The 18,635-nt window shown below is 44.8% G+C and overlaps 1 protein-coding gene across 1 annotated transcript; it reads right to left on the bottom strand.

Moving 5' to 3' along the window:
- Positions 1 to 974: 974 nt before the first annotated feature.
- LOC143826754 (keratin, type I cytoskeletal 15-like) lies at positions 975 to 10,140 on the bottom strand. Its single transcript, XM_077315736.1, has 8 exons — positions 9,532 to 10,140; positions 7,676 to 7,758; positions 7,255 to 7,411; positions 6,490 to 6,651; positions 5,227 to 5,352; positions 4,395 to 4,615; positions 2,768 to 2,793; positions 975 to 1,315 (listed from the first exon to the last, which is right to left on the bottom strand). Exons 1-8 carry the CDS (start codon positions 10,069 to 10,071, stop codon positions 1,197 to 1,199), a joined length of 1,434 nt encoding a protein of 477 aa, XP_077171851.1. The 5' UTR covers positions 10,072 to 10,140; the 3' UTR covers positions 975 to 1,196.
- Between the last annotated feature and the right edge of the window lie 8,495 nt (positions 10,141 to 18,635).

Genomic DNA, 18,635 nt, shown 5'->3' with positions numbered 1-18,635 from the left:
CATTTGGATTTTGTAATTTCCAGTCGCATTCCTACAGCTTGTTAACTTTTTAATGTATTGTTTGTGCTTTCAAAGCATTTAATAAAGGCTTTTCTTCACATTGTACCAATTCTTTTTGTGTTGTCTTTACACAGCGGATTTTGTTCTTTGGTATAACTATCACACACTGTGCACCCCGATTTGTATTTTTTGGCTCTAGGTATCAGCAGACCGGCCTTGAAGTTTGGGGAGAATCTTGCTAACATGATGTTTGGTGTGTAGTGTGAGGCTATCAGCTGGAAGAGAAGCTCTAAAGCAGCCTTTTAAACACTTTTTTACCATTGAGAAACCCCTGAAACAATCTTCAGGCTTTGAGTAACCCCAAAAGTGGTGTGATCATGCAGAATATGGTTGGGAAGCATAGTTGTGTACATGCCCACCCAGGGAACCGCCCCTTCCCATCCCCTCCAGGCCCATCATTGGCCATTTTGGGACGGATGGGTGGGCTGACATGACCATATGGGGTCATATCACCCAACACATGTTTCACACATTTAAAAAATATATATATTTAAAATTATTTACTCCTACCCATTTGGGAAATCCTTCCAGGGCCATCAAGAAACCCAAGAGTTTCATGAAACCCTGGTTGAGAAGGCCTGATCTAAAGAAATGGAATCTGTAAAATGACATGGAACTATTATGTCCCTGTTTCTAGAACACCAAAGTATGAAGAAAGTTCTGCTGGTGACCCCCATACCTCTGCCCACTGAACTATTCACATGCCTGGATTGCGTTAGATGTTTGACAAAATGGGTGGCCCACCACAGAAACACAGAAAGAGTTGGACGGGACCTCCAAAGTCATCTGCTGCAGCCCACTGCAGAACGCAGGTAATTCACAACTACTGGCCCACCCACGGTGACCCCAATTCCATGCCCAGATGATGCCCCCCTTGCTTGTGAGTGGAATAACAGAAAGGCCCGACAAATATATTATCTGCAAAAAAGCCTGAAAAGAAACTTTATTATCAAAAGCATTACACAGCAGTGCATCTGCTTGGTTGAGCAAGACAAAGGTAGTGAGAAAGGACCGTGAAGGAAGTGACCAAGCCAAGGCACTCTTGGGCAACAGAAAGGATGTTTCTTGGAGCTAGTTGTGTGCATGCTGAAAAGGCTTGTTTTCCACGAGGCGGATGGATGCAGGCCTCAGAAGATTCAGTATCTCCTCTCTTCGCTGCCCGTACGTACTTTGCCACTGGAAGTGATGCTGCTGCCGCCGCCACTGCTGAAGCTAGTGGTGCTCCCGTAGGTCACGCTGCCTCCACTGTGGGACGCTGGGAGCAAAGGAGAAGGAACAGGACTATTAGGTAGATGGAGAGGCCACTGGATTTCATCGCTGTGCAATGAAGGCACGCTAGCTTCTATCAGAGAAGCTCAGAAACATAGAGTGGGAAGAGGCCCTACAGGCCATCATCATCATCATCATCATCATCATCATCATCATCATCATCATCATCATCATTATTAATTAGATTTATTTCCCGCCACTCCCCATAGGCTCGTGCCGGGTCACAACAGTCTTATCCCCATTAAAATACCCATTAAAAGATTTTAAAAACAATCCCAACATGGCGGAAGCTCTCCTTATTCCTACCCCCTGCTATCAGAGTGGCAGGGAGGGTGGGGAGGAGATCTGATCCCACCCCACCCCCTGCTCAACGCAGGATCAGCCTCAAGTTTCCATGGGAAGTCTCTGTCCGGCCTCTGCTCAAGGACCGCCAGTGAGGGGGAGCTCCCCACCTCCTTAGGCAGCCGATTCCACCATTAAACTATTCTGACTATGAAATCCTCCCCCCCCCCAAAAAGAAATATCTAGCCCATCTGTTCTACACATAATTTAAACCCATTACTGCTGCCAACGGGAATTGTCCTCTGCATCCAACAGGAACTGCTCCCTGCCCTCCTCCATGTCCCCTCTCCACCTCCTCTTCTCCAGGCTGAACATTCCCCTCAGCCTTTCTTCATAGGGCTTGGTCCCCAGGCCCTGGATCATCCTATATAGTCTCTGCAGTTTCTGATCTTATTAACAGCATGACAGCTCATCAGTTTTCCAGTTAAGCATAGATGGTTGCTCTGGTCTCTGCCCCCATCTACAAACTGAGAGAAAATTGCTTTATCAAATACCCATTTTGTCTTTTTTTAAAACTCTGCTTGTTTGTTGATTCTGCTCCTGCATACCAATTGGGGATGTGCATTGGATTCAAGGGCTGTGTCAACCATACAGGTAAACCAGGCAATCACTGGGGTGGCAGGTTTTAAGGGGTGCCAGATTAGGAAGAGCTAAATGTCTTGTCTCTATTAAAAATTAACTTGTTATCTCTCAACTTCTAATTTTTTCCCCTCAGGAGGTGGAATCATGGCTTATCCAAGATCTCCAGAATTATTTTGTCCAGCCCTAATTGACTTTGTCTCTTGTTTTTACTCCTAGTTATTGATTTCTAGAAGTTGACTCTAGACTACAGGGGGGGAAATGTGTGGGTGAGGCATGGTACTAGACACTGAAGTATTCATTTGGTTTGCTAGCATAAGGGAACTGAGCAAGACGTTCTATATCTTTTTGTTTTCTGAATATTACTTTGACAGTCTGCGCCAGCCAGAACAATGGGGGTCAGCTTCTTCATCCAGGTAAGTCCCTACATTGCTGGTGTTCTTGTCATAAAGATAATGTTTTCACAATAAGGAGCCTGCACAGACCCCTTTTAAACATAAGTAGAATTCTTCCTTACCATCTTTTGGGGACCATCCGGGGATTCTGTAAAAGAGAGAAGAAATGGAGTAAGGATATAGCAACAGTGATAAGGAAGCAGTCAAACCTCTGCCTAGAGTTGAGGGGATTTCCTCAATGCAGCTTCCCCCCCTCCCCTTTGCATTTTGCTCTCTCAGTTGCTGTTCTAATAAATTTCATAATAAATTCCAGACTTAGACTCATTCCACCCGTGTTGGACAATACACTTTCAATGTGCTTTTGCAGTAAGCTTTTCCTGTGAAAATACATTATCCAACATGTGTGGAATGAGCATAAGACATGGGAAGTTTGCCACAGTTAATTTATTTTGATCCATCGGATTGTTTCCCCTACAGCTGATAATATGTATGTGCCCCCTGATGCAACGTGGGAGAAAACGATCTATATTACCCTAAGCACAATTGCATTAAAATCCTTTTTCTTTTTGCTGGTGTTTTACTGATACTCACCTACACACCTGCACATGCACACCTGCGCTCTCAGAAGTTAGGCAGGGTCAGCCCTGATTACTACTTGGATGGGAGGCCTCCAAGGAAGTCCAGGATTGCTACACTGAGGTAGGGCAACAGCAAACCACCTCTGTTCATCTCTTGACTTGAAAACCCTACTGGATCACCATAAATCAGTTGTGACTAGACAGTGCTTTTCTCTACCAGTCCATATGCACCAACTTGACTTGGTTATAAGCTGAACATTCATTGTGGAGTCCTCAATTTTGGAAATTGATTGTTCAAAACTGACATTTTTGGCAGGATGCATAAATCTGGCTCATAAAGGAGGACGCTGCAGGCAGAATTCTTATCTACAGAGGAATTTCACTAAAGTAGAGATTAAAAACATGCCACATATGTCAGGGAAGTATCGTTCTCATGCCACATGGTGAAGCCTCAACACATCTCCTTGTGTTCTATTATTAAGAGTTTCCTTTTTGCACAGGGAAACGTAGGCAGATGGCAAGTAGTCAGGACCAGGCCTTTGGAATGCCGCCTCCTTGAGGTTCATCTGGTGCCTACTTTACTATCCTTTTGGTGCCCGGCCAAAACGTACAATTTTACCCAGGCTTTTGATTTAGGGTTTTCCGTTCCTGGCTGTTTTATGGCCTGCTTCTTGTCTGCGGTCTGTTTTATCATCAGTTGTATTCTATTTTTACGTGGCTGGGTTGTTTAAATGGCTTGTTGTTTTATATTGATAATAATTTATTATTGAACTTTAAACTTCCTTGAGCAGGGCACCGAAATATCCTAAATAAAAGCATACCATTCAAAATAGATAAATAAGCAGGCACATAGATTGTCAGCGACCAGGGAGAAACAGAATCTATCCAGTGGCTTAATGAAGCTTGAAAAGATAAAGAGTCTCTTATGTTATTTATTCAGGCTTCGACTCTGCCAGAACGGTCTCTAGATTTGTTTTCCGTTTTCAATCTTTCGTCAGTGGCAGTGAGTCCGTCCTTGTTAATATTTGAGTATAATCAGGCAAACGCTCCTGTATCATGGAGAGTCAAGGCTGTGAGCATAGATTGTCAGCGGCATTTCAGGTTAGTCCAGTGGTTGATTGGCTGCCCAGTTTTTATCGCTGCCCTTTGCTATTGTTGCCCTGCTACCTACTTGGTGTCCTGGCCCTCCAACAGGTTGCGGTAGGTGCCAATCTCCTGCTCCAGACGGGTCTTGATGTCCATGAGCATCTTGTACTCATAATTCTGGCGCTCCATGTCACTCCTCAGCTCAGCCAGCTGCTCCTCCACACTGGTGATCATGTTCTGGAGCTGAGCCAGCTGGGCGCAGTACCGGCCTTCTGTCTCCGCCAGGTTTGTTTCCAAGCCAGCTTTCTGATGAGGGAGAAAAATTGGAGGATCATGGCATCTGAATGATTCACATTCCTACGTGCCACAGGGCCTAATCTCTACCCGAGAATACTGAGAATCAGCTTTCGTTCCTTCTTTAAAAAGACCTTTTTTTCTAATTCGGAGCCAGCTTGGTGTAGTGGTTAAGAGTAGGGCTTCTAATCTAGCAAGCCGGGTTTGATTCCCCGCTCCCCCACACGCAGCCAACTGGGTGACCTTTTGGCTTGCCACAGCCCTGATAAAGCTGTTCTGACCGAGCAGTAATCTCAGGGCTCTCTCGGCCTCACCCAACTCACAGAGTGTCTGTTGTGGGGAGAGGAAAGGGAAGGCGACTGTAAGCCACTTTGAGACTCCTTCTGGCAGAGAAAAGTGGCATATAAGAACCGACTCTTCTTCTAATTTCATGAAAATTTGAATTGATTAACAATTGATTAAAGTCTAAAAACCTGGCTGTGTTACCATTGTAAGCAACAGATTTGGTGTTATCTAGCTGGTCGGAAAACGTTAACTAACTGTGCCATAGATTATACACTTGCATTTCTTTGCATGTCCTTTATCCATTCATGGATTCTATATTCAAAGTAGTAACAACATACCATGCTAAGCTGCGACTGTAACTCGATTTCCAGACTCTGTATTGTACGCCTCAGTTCTGACAACTCGCTCTTGCTGGTCTGTATCTGTTCCGTGTGAGTGGCGACTTCGCGGTTTAGTTCTTCAGTCTAGAGGGGACAGGGTTCAAAAGCAAAGTAAGTACGAGAGAAAATGTCATGGATCTACAGTTAGCCAAAAAAAAGGCAGGGAAATCTTGTTCTAAAGATGTGATTATCAGATACACATTTGCAAGACATTATAAAATCAGAATTACACAGAACTGGAAAAGAACACAAAAGCCTATCCAGGCCAGACCCTACTTTCTTGGGGACTTAAAAATCATATGCTCCTGACAGGTGCTCATCCAATCTCCTCCTAAAAACTTCCAGCAAAGGAGGTTCCCAACACCTACTGAGGCAGCATGTTCCATCTATGCACAGTCCTCGCAGAAAATGCTTTCTAATATTTAAGTGGAACCTTTCTTTCCCGTCACTGGAACCCCTTGCTCCTAGTCCTTGTCTCTAAGGCTGTAAGAAACAAGTTGGCCCCCTCTTCAATATGTCTTTTATGCATTTAAACACAGCTAGCCTCTTGTGGCACAGAGTGGTAAGGCAGCAGTCATGCAGTCTGAAAGCTCTGCCCATGAGGCTGGGAGTTCAATCCCAACAGCCGGCTCAAGGTTGACTCAGCCTTCCATCCTTACGAGGTTGGTAAAAAAAGCTTGCTGGGGGGTAAACGGCAATGACTGGGGAAGGCACTGGCAAATCACCCCGTATTGAGTCTGCCATGAAAACGCTGGAGGGCGTCACCCCAAGGGTCAGACATGACCCGGTGCTTGCACAGGGGATGCCTTTACATTTATCCTTTTATTCCTTGCCCTCCTCTTCCCCAAGCTACACGTTCTCAGCTCTCTGAACCTCTCCTCATAAGGCATGGATTCCATCCCTTTTTAAAAGGGAACTCTAAGAATGAATTCAGTAAGGTGGGACTAGAGATCTCTAGCAGAGAATGCTCAGTCATTACCAATTCCTAGGATTATTGAAAAGAAGCTATTACGGTTAAAGAGGTATAAAACTGATTCTGTTCGAAGACTGAATATACTTTCTGTGCTTATTTACATTTTTATAGCTTGCTTTACTCATTGAGACTTGGGGCAGATTGTGCAGGGCAAGTTAATGCGGTCACTGCCCTGGACCACTAATAAGAATGCAGTGGGGTCTGGATTACAGTAGAACAAACATAATAATCCGTAAACGAAGACCCACCTTGGCGAAGAACCAGGCCTCACAATCCCTGCGGTTCTTTTCAGCCAGTTGTTCATATTGTTCTCTCATGTCCGCCAGAACTTTGGTGAGGTCGATTCCAGGAGCGGCATCCATCTCGACATTGACATTTCCGGTCAGCTGAGTGCTGTATTCTTTCATTATCTGGAGGGATGAAAATTAAGATAATGAGAATCCAGAAAGGGCTACATGTGGTGAACTTGAAGGAACGGTCCCATTGATGTGAACAAAGGCCAAGCAGTATTCTCTACAAGTGTCCAGAGATTTTGGCTGGGGTTGGGAGCCAACTCAAGTGAAGTAAGTGTGACCCTTTTTTGTGCCTGCTGCTCAGTAAGTGAATTTTACAGAGGGTGAGCAGGAGGTAAATCCTTCTTGTAGCAATCCTTCCACTCCAGCCAATGGTACCAATGATGCTTTTTCTGGCTGGCACCATTGTGATGGAGACATTCTCTGCCTTTGGGCATCATGAGCAGCTTTTAAAAAGATAGTGACTATACAGTGGTGGAATAAATGGAAGGTTCCCCTGTGGATCGTCAGAACTAAACTTCTGCTCAACATTCGGTGACTCAGCAGCTGGTACTGATGGGCCACAAAGTATTTACTTCTTTAGGGGCTATTGGTTTTATCTCTCCCACGCATCTTTAATGTGCAGAGCCAGATATGTTTGTTGACCTTCCCCTGTTTGTTATCCCAACACCAAATATTAAATGTGGGTGTGGCTTGTCCTGTCCCTCCCCCCCCCCTCACCTCCTCGTGGTTCTTGTTCAGGTAGGCCAGGTCTTCCTTCTGTGCTTCAATCTGCATCTCCAGGTCAGATTTGGACAGAGTCAGCTCATCCAGGACTCTACGCAGACCATTGATGTCAGCCTCAACACTTTGGCGGAGATGCAGCTCATTCTCATGTCTGCCAGGAGGGGAGGGAAACCAAAAACTCAGCAGTGGGGAAAATGATGAGTGCATGAATATGAACTTGTTTCTTAGTCTGAGACTTTCCTCCCTTCCGTAGATTATTTTTCTTCCTTGACATAATAAAGAACCCTTCCACCAGACAGATCATTTTTGTTTCTCTTTGCTCAATCCCTTTAGTTTTCCCTTTGTCTTTTTCTTTCTCCTGTTTTGGAAAACAGAGGCCTTGAGGAATGGGAGATAAGCAAGGGAAGAAACTTACTTCATTCTGAAGTCATCAGCAGCCAGCCTGGCATTGTCAATCTCCAAGACCACCCTTGAGTTGTCAGTTGTAGCTTGAAGAATCTATCCATGGGGGTGAGAAGATTAAAAAAAAGAAGAGAATTATTGTTGGCAACATATTGTTGTGTGTGCAAAGACCATTGAAATATATGGAGGGAAATTCAGCTTACAGAAGAAATACCAACAGTGTGGTGCTAAACAGATTTGAATAGAAGCTCTGTTTTGAATTGCATTGCATGACAGTGAATCCAGATTTGTGGTTGCAGTTCAGAAACCAAGAACGAATGAATGGGGAATTAAATTCTACATCTTCAAGCAATTATGGAAAGTTTATCTGAGGAGAAATTAGCAACCCGAAATTCATTCTTGGCCATGTGCACATTTGCTTCAAGCAATGTTCTGGCATTCCTCAATGTTATGGCATTTCTTTACTCATCACCAGGTTTTTGCCCTAGAACCATCAAGCTAGAAAAGGCATTCAAAGGACTCCATCCCTCCCCACAGCAGGGTGTCCCATCTCTAAAATGCCTTCAAGAACTACCTGCCACCTTTTCTATAGCAAACTCAGAAGAAAGGTTTTCTAGGAAAATGTTCAAGTAGAAGAATAAGAGGAATTAAAGTAAAAAAAAATCTCTCACTGTACGGAAGGAAAACATTTGGTTACATTAGTTTAGGAGGGTTTCATTTTTTGTCATAAGAACTAACTGTATCAGACTAGGTTAAACAGTTATTATTCTACTTGTTTATCACTTGTGGTAAGCAAATAAAAGGTTTAAGTAATAAAGATGTGATATATTAGTTGATTACCACCAGGGTTTACTGTAAATGTAGGCCCACAGTAGAATGGATGCATTTATGCACACATGTTTATTACTTGAGATCTGCAAGATCTTGTGAATTAATTCAATGTGTCATTGGACCACCATAGATCCAGTGCTAGAGACAGAGTTTCTTTTTAGCTTGCCCATTGCTTCACAGAGCAGGAGTGTGTGCAAGTCTCCCCTAAATCCTGCAACCAATTTCTGATGCATTTCATCAGTGTTGGTGCCTTGCTAAACGTGTACAGAATTGTCTTTCCCTTCATCTCAAAGAACACACATTCAAGTCTACACACATCTAAAACCCAAGACAGATTGATCCAAATGAGGTTAATGTACAGATCCTAAGTCCCCGGGATAGGATGGAATCTCAAATATCAGCTATAAGGAGACCAAATTGGTTTGTCAACTTACAAAAACAATTAGCTCTGCCCCCTGTCCTTTTTAGCAGCAGCTTTCTGCGCACACATTAAGCATGTGGAGTGTTTCCTGCTAGGAGGATGAAGGATGTTCTGTTACTTATCTCCAGGCTACTAAAACAAAAGGGGCATTGAATAGATCAGGGGTAGTCAAACTGCGGCCCTCCAGATGTCCATGGACTACAATTCCCAGGAGCCCCCTGCCAGCATTCGCTGGCAGGGGGCTCTTGGGAATTGTAGTCCATGGACATCTGGAGGGCCGCAGTTTGACTACCCCTGGAATAGATGCTGCCACAACTGATTTAAAATCTGCAGTGTCTGCCTTTCCATGCTGTAAGCAGCTTACGCATATTACATCCTACTGTACTTCATTTTTAGCCATTTCTATCCCTTTTCCGCTGCTTTGATGTGATACCTCAAATTTTGTCTCCTTTAAAAAAAACAACAAGCAGTTATATTTACTTTCCTTCCTCTGTTTGCAAAATATTTTCACAGTCCAGCTTGAAACATTTAGCATTCAACCATTTCATTTCCGCACCTTAACAAAACCATTGGCGAGTTGTTCGCTTGAGAAAGCGATCTAAATTCATCTGTCCTACCTTGTCACGAAGATCCTCGATAGTCCTGTAGTACTGGCTGTAATCCTTGGCCGGGCTGGTAGGAGCTTGTTTCTGGTGCCAGTCTCGGATCTTGATCTCCAGCTCGGTGTTGGCTTCTTCCAGAGCCCGCACCTTGTCCAGGTAGTTAGCCAGACGGTCATTGAGATTCTGCATGGTGACCTTCTCATTTCCAGTAAGGAGAGCTCCATCTCCACCGCCAGCCACGAAGTCGAAACCGCCACCAAAGCCACCGCCATAGCCACCATAACCACCTCCAAGGCCTCCACCAAAACAGCTGCCATAGCCACCACCTCCACCAGAAACAAGTCCATAGGAACCACCACCAAAGCCACTCCCTACTCCACCTCCATATCCTCCTCCTGCCCCAGAAGATACAAACCTAGCTGAAGAGACAGACATGCGGCCACCAGCTCCCCCAAGGCTGGGCGATCCCACTCGGACAGAGGACAAGCGGCTGGAACCGCCACCCAAGCCACCACCATAGGAAGAAGATGAACTCTGGTAATAGCTTGTAGCCATGGCTGGAAGGATAGAAGGTTCAGACCCAATCTGTTACTCGGCTTGGTCAAGAAGGAAGAAGCAAGCCTTTGTACCAATGCATGGTTCATATATACCTCTCACAAGGGCGTGTTCTCTTCTACTACTAAAGGACAGCCTGCCAAAAGGAGTCTCCACCCTTTTGGGTGAGGCCAGGAGAAATGCCTGGAAATGTAGCTGCTCATCTCAAGGTGGGCTGAGGGTATTAATGTTGCAGCGCGGATAAACAAAAGACTTCACTCAGGATGAATGTCTTGGGTTTCTCCTCTCCCTGCAGCTAAAGCGCTGACACAAGTTTTATACATTCCTTCTTTTTTGAGGTTCAAGTAAAGGGGGGGGAAGGATACAAGTGAATGGGACCGTGTCTGATATTTGCACTAATTGCAAAATTCACTCTCCCAGCTTTTATTTAGACCTCCACACTGAACAAGGTTCTTTTAGCTCCCCCCCCACCAGAAAAATCCCCTTTCCCTACACTCAAGCCCCAGCATAACTTTTGGCAAACAAGTCACAGTGCATGGCTATTTTTACAAGCTACCATTTTTTTAAAAAATTATGCCCACTGCTCCTTTATCCAGAATTGGAAAGCACATTCCCCCAGGAACATCTCATGTACAAGATTACAAACCCACAAGTAGCATTTTCTTAACGGAGGAGTACCAGAACAGAACTAAACCACATATTCACAGCAGTTTCTGAATCTTGTGGATTTTCCCTTCTGAACATTACCACATCCCTGTTCCACCAAATGGTTAATGTCTTGTCCACTGATAACTGCATGAATATCCTGATGCCTTGAGGACTTGTGAACTGAGGGGAAAGTATATTGCCCTTGTATTTTTGAACAGGAGCATTTCCCTCTTCTGCTCCTCTCCCATTACAGCATCTCCCTTGGTTGGCTTCCGCTCTCCATTCTCTTGCCCCCAAAATGTAGCTTGGGAGGGAGTCAAAGAGCAAGACTGGCTGGGACCATCCTTCATTCCAAGGGAAGGTCTAATCCTGCCTGAAGAGTCCGTCTCTGTTTCCCCACACAACGGTGTTCTTTCCACGCTCTCTGGGAACCTAGGATGTTCAAAATGCAACAGTGTACAGAAGATCAAATGGAAGCTAACCCAAAGGAATGGTGGCGTGAGGGATCTTGAGCTAAGAAAAGGACATTTAGGGTGACCCGGGATTAATGGCCCTGATGGGGAAAGTTCAGAAGATGTCTCAGACATGCCTGTTGTGGAGATCTTCTGGCACATCAGAGACCTGCATGCTCACTGGAGATGCTGCTTTCAGCAACACGGTAGATGTTGCCATGGTGCTAAACAAAGGACAAACAATAAATGTACCCCCATCAATCTGCAGCGATGCGCACAGAGGAGCTCATGTGTGAGTGGCCTTCTCTGGTTTCTCACTAGTGGGGAAACCCTCAGTATATGCATCCCTTTTATGCAGAGCTGCTGCCTCCCTTGAGGCAAATGAAATGGGAGAGTCTTGATGGGCAGGACAGCGCACCGTTTTGGACTCTAGAGAGAAAGGACGGGTGGTTAAACTGGGATTCACTGCCAGTGGATGTAGTGATGGCCACAAGAATACATGTTCTTCGGTTCACGATCCATCATCACGGTCCAGCTGTGGGTTTTAGCCATGGGACGGAAGGGAAACGTTACAGAAGCAACAAACCTCTGAATACCTGTGTTAGGAGGCAAGACCAGGGGAAGGCTTTGGGCTTGTTCGGCTCTCCAGGGCAGCTCGTTGGCCATGCTGGGAAACAGGATGCTTGACCAACCGGTGTGATCCAGTAGGCTCTATTTAAATTCTTATGTGCCATTGTTTCTGAACCTATAAATGAGGGAAAGCCCACTATCCTATGCAGTGGGGAATGGGTTACTTACCCCAAACAGAAATGGGCTGAGAGAGTACCTTGGAGCCTGTAATAAAGTGTCTGCATAGAGTTCTTTCCCATCATTACTGCAACAAGCTCCAGGCATTTGAAATTGTATTAAGCCTCCAGGCACACTTGAACCCCGTCATCTACTTCTAAAGTCATTCGTTCCTGAAACTTACTTTTAATTTTGGTCTCTTTCTGCAGGGTTTCCCTCAAACAACGGGAATGCGCCTTTCTAACCCCCCCACCACCCTAAAGTCACCATTTGCCTTTGTTAGAATGACAAAAATTAGGGAGTTTTCATATTAGTCAAGGGCTGTAGACCCTGACAAAGCCAAGCCTCTCACAGTAGCTTAGCTTAGCTGAACCTTTCAAGCTGCAGTTCCGCCCAGGAGAGAGGTAAGGTGAAACTTTTGTGCCCTAGTACTCGAAACTTAGCCTCTTCTGCTGGCCTTAAGAATGTGTCCTGGCATCAGTTTTTGAGCAGCAAGGAAAAGTGTCTTCTGAAGTCCTGAAAACAAAAGACCGTCTCTCCGGTTTGGAAACACGTCTCCAATGGAGCTTGGCTTCCTGCCCTGGAATATCAGCAGGCCTGCCAGGGAAATGATTGAGAGTTGCAAGGATCTTGCCAAATCTATATATCATCACGGAGTGGGTATTTTAATAAGCAAGTTTGGACAAACCTTTGCTAACTCGGGGAAAAAGAAAACCTTTCCATCAGACCACTTCAGGAGAACATGATTAATACTAGGCTCAAATTACTCTCCATCCTGCCCTTCAAACAAGGAAGATTGGGCAGAGAGCGCTTTCAAGTCAAAGCTGGCTGATGGTGACCCCATAGGGTTTTCCAGGCAAGAGGCGAACAGAGGTGGTGAAGCCACTGCTTACTTCTGCGCTACAACTCTGGATTTTCTTGGCGGCCTCCTGCCCAAGTACTAACCAGGGCCAACCCTGCTTAGCTTCCAGGGTCTGATGAGGTCATGTTAATCTGGGCCATTCAGGTCAGAGCTAGGGCTGGTCAGGGTTTGCCTCTCTTGAAACTGGTCAGGGATCAGAGCAATGCGGATTAATTGACTAAAGGTGGGAGTCAGGGCGGACAGGGCCCAGCTAAACAGAACTGAGCCCATTGACTTCAAGGCTCTGTTTGGGATGTCCCTGCAATGTTGTTGTTATGTGCAAAGTCATGTCCGACCCATCGCGACCCCATGGACAATGATCCTCCAGGCCTTCCTGTCCTCTACCATTCCCCGGAGTCCATTTAAGTTTGCACCAACTGCTTCAGTGACTCCATCCAGCCACCTCATTCTCTGTCATCCCCTTCTTCTTTTGCCCTCAATCGCTCCCAGCATTAGGCTCTTCTCCAGGGAGTCCTTCCTGCAACATACCAGCAATATACCAGTGCTATAAGTATGCATCACTATATTGGTGCACAAAATAGGCTTCATCAGCATGGCACCTTACCTGAGAGCAGCATGGCACCTTACCTACATGGCACCTTACCTGGGAGCCCCATGTTGCAACTCCATCATGTTATGTCACCTGCCGTTTGCCATTGCATAATAGGTTAACTCGGTCAGGAATATAGAAAATCAAATCAGTGGCCCCTCCAAAGGCCAGTGAAGGTTGTATAGATGCTTCACCCCTGTTTAACAAGTGTTAGGGTTTCATGAGAGCTTAGAACTGTAAGCATCAGACATGGTCTAATTTGCTCAGATCACTTCTTGCAAGAGCCCTCTGAAAACATGCCAGCCTTTTCCCGTTGCACGTTGTACAGTAGCCAAATGTAATATATGCCTTTAGTAGTTGTGCAGAAGTGGGAATTCAGTGCTGCTTGCCCTTCAGGTATGAGGAAAGCTACACTTTGTTCCTTGGCCTCTTCTGCATCAGATCATCCTAGCACTTGGTATACTCATGGATATGTATACTTTGGGCTTGGCCAGTCAGTGCTTGGCCCACAGTGGGCAAAAGAAGTCCAAGGGGAGTGAAACATTCGGACTGTTTCCACACAAGGATTCTGACCCTGGAGAAGTTCGGGTTGTTTTCCCTTGCAACCTCATCAGGAGGCAAAAAGCTGTGACAGAGCAGAGAGAAAACTTGGGAGGGATCTCCTATGAGGAGGGCTGTAAATTTGAGGTTTGCCATACCACGTTTGCAAGCAGGAGTCCACTCATGTTTTAGCCCTTTGTGCAGAAACAGACTAAGCATCCCCTTCCAGTTTTGCTCCCTAGCCTGTGCCTCTCAAGGGGAAAATGGTGACAGAGGAAGCAATTAGAGACGCAAGAGATTTAATGAGACTGGGATCCAAAGCTGTCTTCTAGACACACCCAGATGTTTTCTTTTTTCTTCTTGAGTGCTTCACGGGCTGTTATAGAAGATGGCAGTAAGAAAGCTGGAAAACCTTGGTGACGTTTATGCAGTTTAACTGCCCTGCTTTCATGGTCTTTTATGAACTGTCTTCACAGTCATGCTCCATTTAATCATTTACTCCATGTGGTTACATCGCCATTTCAGTCAAAGAAGATCAAGAGGTGTCTCATATCCATCCTTTCTGCCTTGCAATTCGTTTTTCTGCTGAACGTGTTCCAGCATGCTTCTATCAATGCTCTTTGCATACTTGGGTGACTGTCATGATCTTCTTAGAATCTACTGAACTTTTCTGTTCTATGCATATTAAGAAGTTGCAAGAATCAGATTGTCGCATAAGATGCGAAAACATCAAGCATTAAAATGCTGTATTATTTGTTCTAAAAATCAGTCTTTAATGTAAAATAATTTAGTGTCAAATTAAAGATCTCGATGAGATGAAACTTTTGGTTTTTGAAGTTTTGAAATGTCCTGCTAGCATAAGGATAGAGTCCAGGGGTTGGGTCCAGCCATCCTCCAGGTAGCTTTTCTCCAGCTCTTCCTCTAGTGAAAGTAACAAGAAGGAGAAGGAGAAGGCGAAGGAGAAGGAGAAGGAGAAGGAGAAGGAGAAGGAGAAGGGAGAAGGAAGAAGGAAGAAGGAAGAAGGAAGAAGAAATCTCAAAGCAGCTTACAATCACCTTCTCTTCCTCTCCCCACAACAGACACCCTGTGAAGACACCTTCTGGCTGGACTGCTTGGTCAGAACAGCACTATCAAGGCTGTGACAAGCTCAAGGTCCCCCACTTGGCTGCTTATGGAGGAACAGGGGTTCAAACCCAGCCCAGCAGATTATAAACCACTGCTCTTAACCACTATGCCATGCTGGTTGGAGGAAAGCTTCAAAGTTTGTCCAGTAGCTTGATAAGATGGAGTAGTATCCACCCCACAAACAATGGCATTCTTTGATTGCTGCTGATGCAAATACAAAAAGACATGGATCAAGAAGCAATTCTACGTGTTATACATTTACGCAAGACATGAAATCACACAGACTCACAATGCCATAAGAAGCAAATTACACGATACTTTTCTAATGCGTTGCATCAATTCATTTCCCCGGAAGCCTCACAGTAGTTGTGAAGAATGTTATTTTAAAAACTGATGGGGACCCGGTTCAAATAGGAATTGGGGGAAAGGGGTTAGGAGGAACTCCTTCCTTCTCCACACTTTTGTCCTGAGCAGAAAGAGTCCTGACAGAGACCGTTTACACACTGGAGGTTTCATGCCGATCAGCGGGCTGGAGTTTTAGTCATGGCAGGTTGCCCCACCTCTTCCTGCACCCACATGGGGGAGCATTTGGCCTGTTGTGCCTCATCTGCCCCTGATTTGTGCTCCTGCAAGGGAGCTGGGGCAGCGAAGTTCCCAGTGCAGAAACGGTCAGAGAATTGTTTGCATAACTTTGGAGCGGCACTTGGAGTTCTCCAAACATGAGCAGTTCCAAAGTTATGCAAATAACTCCTTGCCATGATCTTTCTCGCTAAAAAAAGAAATGGCAAAGGAGGAGCACCAGCCCCTCCTCACCCCATGCCACAGTTTTGAACTAAAAGGGGTTCCCACCCATTTTAAATGACTTTCTCCCTTCCAAGCTATAAACATAATGCAGTCAAGGGAGGTATAAACAGGTCAAGGAAATATCCCATTGCAAGAACATGAGGACAAGTGAACATGTGAACAAGGTCTTGACATGTGGCTGCTGGGAAAGCAAGATGGGTCTGGGGAACCCCAACCAGACAGAAAACTTACCATGTTCTTTGGTCCTTAGTGGAGTGTGCAGAGGAGTGGCCATAATTGTCCATTGTAGCAAACCAAAACAGTAAATCTAATGGCATATTAGTGATTAATAACATTTATTCCAACGTGACCTTCCATGTGTCTGAAGAAGTGAGCTCCAAATCACAAAAGCTCATAATAAAACACTCGTTAGTTTCTAACGTTCCCACTAGATATCTGTTTTATTTAGTGCAGGGGTAGTCAACCTGTGGTCCTCCAGATGTTAATGAACTGCAATTCCCATGAGCCCCTGCCAGCGTTTGCTGGCAGGGGCTCATGGGAATTGTAGTTCATTGACATCTGGAGGACCAAAGGTTGACTACCCCTGATTTAGTGGAAAGCCGTTAATTCCCGTGGGTAGGAGAAGGATTAGATTAGCATTGGGGCAATTTCAAATACTTGTAAAATAACTACATGAGGAGAAATCCCAAGATTTCATCCAACATTTCCCCTTTTTCAAGTCAACAATTGCCTTCTAATAAACTGGGTGCCTGGAGAAAGTCCATGAGAATCTTAGCTGTGCAAACCTTAGTCTTAATTCTGAATGAGTCCATATGCAGAACAATATGGTGCAAGTGAGATTATAGCAGGTTACAGGTTTCCAGTCTGAAAAGATGACTGAAATAAGGCCTTTGCACCAGGTAAGATAATTTCACGTGTGATTTTTTTCGAACTGGGAATAGCGCACAGATGGTTATTCATTCACACTGCATGGTATTGCTTTATAAATTATATAATCCCTTCAAAATGTTCATATGAGCTTCAACAAGAGCTTTACTACGATTAAGACATCAAGAATGAACATTGTGCATATGTGTAGCTACCAATAAAATCAGAGTCCAGTAGCCCCAATAAGACCAACAAAGATTTAATCAAGGCGTGAGCTTTCGAGTGCAAGCCCTCTTCCTCAGACTATGATCTTCTTACATGACAGGGAATATATAGCAGAAATCAATTCTGTTTCATCACTTGACTGAGTGTAGCTACCAAGTGGCTTTGGGTCACTGGCATACCTAGAACAGACCATACATATGCACATTGTTCTGAGCCAGAGAAGACCTTGGAGGTGCTGAACATTACCAGCTGACCTATGGCGATCCTGGAAGGTTTGCAAGCCAAGAGACCTTCAGAGGTAGTTTGCCAGTGCCTGCCTCCACTTCATGAACTTGGTATTTTGGAGATTCTTCCATCCAAATACTAGCTAAGGCCAACCTAGTTTAGCTTCAAAGATCTGATGCCATCAGGCTAGCCTGAACTATCCTGGCCCAGTCTAGTTAGATAGACAGATAGGTACAAACACATATAAACACACTTTTGTCCACCAAAAGCCATCCCCAAGACTTCTTGGCTCCAGTTCTTTGAGCTGCAATCGAAATGCAATCCGGGATTATGCACTCCTTTGGACTTGACTCCCGTGGACAGACTTTTTGTAGGCTTATTGTTTACAGTTATTTTAATTACCTGAAAAGAATGTTTCAGTAAGCTCTCGGCTTTAGAGAAACAGAAAGACCGGCAAGTTGATAACTGTCAGAAATCCAATCAGCTTTTAATGTAATACAGAAAAGTCCTTTGATACTGTGTGTTATTCTGTGTTTCCCCTCTCTTCTCTCAGCTTCCTCCCCACCCGAATAACCCAAAATAAAGGCGTACTGTTTCAAAGAAAGCTTACTGTTCTCAGTTGCTACATTCCTGATCTGCTATACTCCCGCCCTCTCTGATCCTGACACTCCTTAGGCTGTGCCTGGGCAACTCAGCCAAATATAATTCCTGCCTTGAATCACACTCCTTACCTCATTAACGACCTAGCTGGAGTTCTACACTGGGAACTAAATGCTGACAGGATTTTATCCATCCTATTGTGTAGTCATGTTGAGTCATTGCAGCAATCGCCTGAACAATGACCTGAACACCGTGACCAGTTCTGTCAAGTTGAAGTCAAGCTTCTTTTATTTAGTGCATTTGTGAATACCTCCAGAATCCAGACTGTGGCCCGCAAGCTGCACATGTGGCTTGAAGCATAGTGTAGTGATTTGTAAGTTCAAGGTCATCTTTAAAAATTTATGGGAGTTACTGCATGATGACTTTGAAAGAAGGTTTGAGCAGGCTGAGCTCAACTTGGTTCGATACATTTCCAGCCGACAAACTAATTACATCTACATCTCTGTCTACATCTATCTACCTGTCTACCTCTCTGTCTGTCTGTTTATTTCTTCCATTTTTATGACCACCTCTCTTGGCATAGCTGTCACGGGGCGGTTTACAGCAAACAGTAAACGCGATAACATTATAAATCATGAAAACCCTTTAAACACTGTAGTTGCCAGTCGTTGCCAGTCAGATCAGCTCTGATTCCCTTCTCAGTTCTATCTCTCTATTCCCAAGAAAGTGATTCCCGCAAGGAGATGTTGACTCGAAATCTGACTACATATGGAATTATTTGGAAGACCAGCTGAGCATATCACTGCAAACCCATAGGTTGCCTACCTGTTTCTGGATACAA

Source organism: Paroedura picta, chromosome 16, assembly GCF_049243985.1.
Source record: "Paroedura picta isolate Pp20150507F chromosome 16, Ppicta_v3.0, whole genome shotgun sequence".
NCBI lineage: Eukaryota > Metazoa > Chordata > Lepidosauria > Squamata > Gekkonidae > Paroedura > Paroedura picta.
This window is presented reverse-complemented; position numbering and strand designations above follow the sequence as displayed.

What these genes read in the sequence shown, in the direction of transcription:
- LOC143826754 (XM_077315736.1), bottom strand. Translation starts at nt 10,071, where the DNA reads ATGGCTACAAGCTATTACCAGAGTTCATCTTCTTCCTATGGTGGTGGC. An exon ending in TACAGTCGCAGCTTAGCATG is followed by an intron (nt 4,616 to 5,226) that starts GTATGTTGTTAC and finishes CTCCCTCATCAG; the next exon opens with AAAGCTGGCTTGGAAACAAA. An exon ending in TTGGAGGGCCAGGACACCAA is followed by an intron (nt 2,794 to 4,394) that starts GTAGGTAGCAGG and finishes TCTCTTTTACAG; the next exon opens with AATCCCCGGATGGTCCCCAA.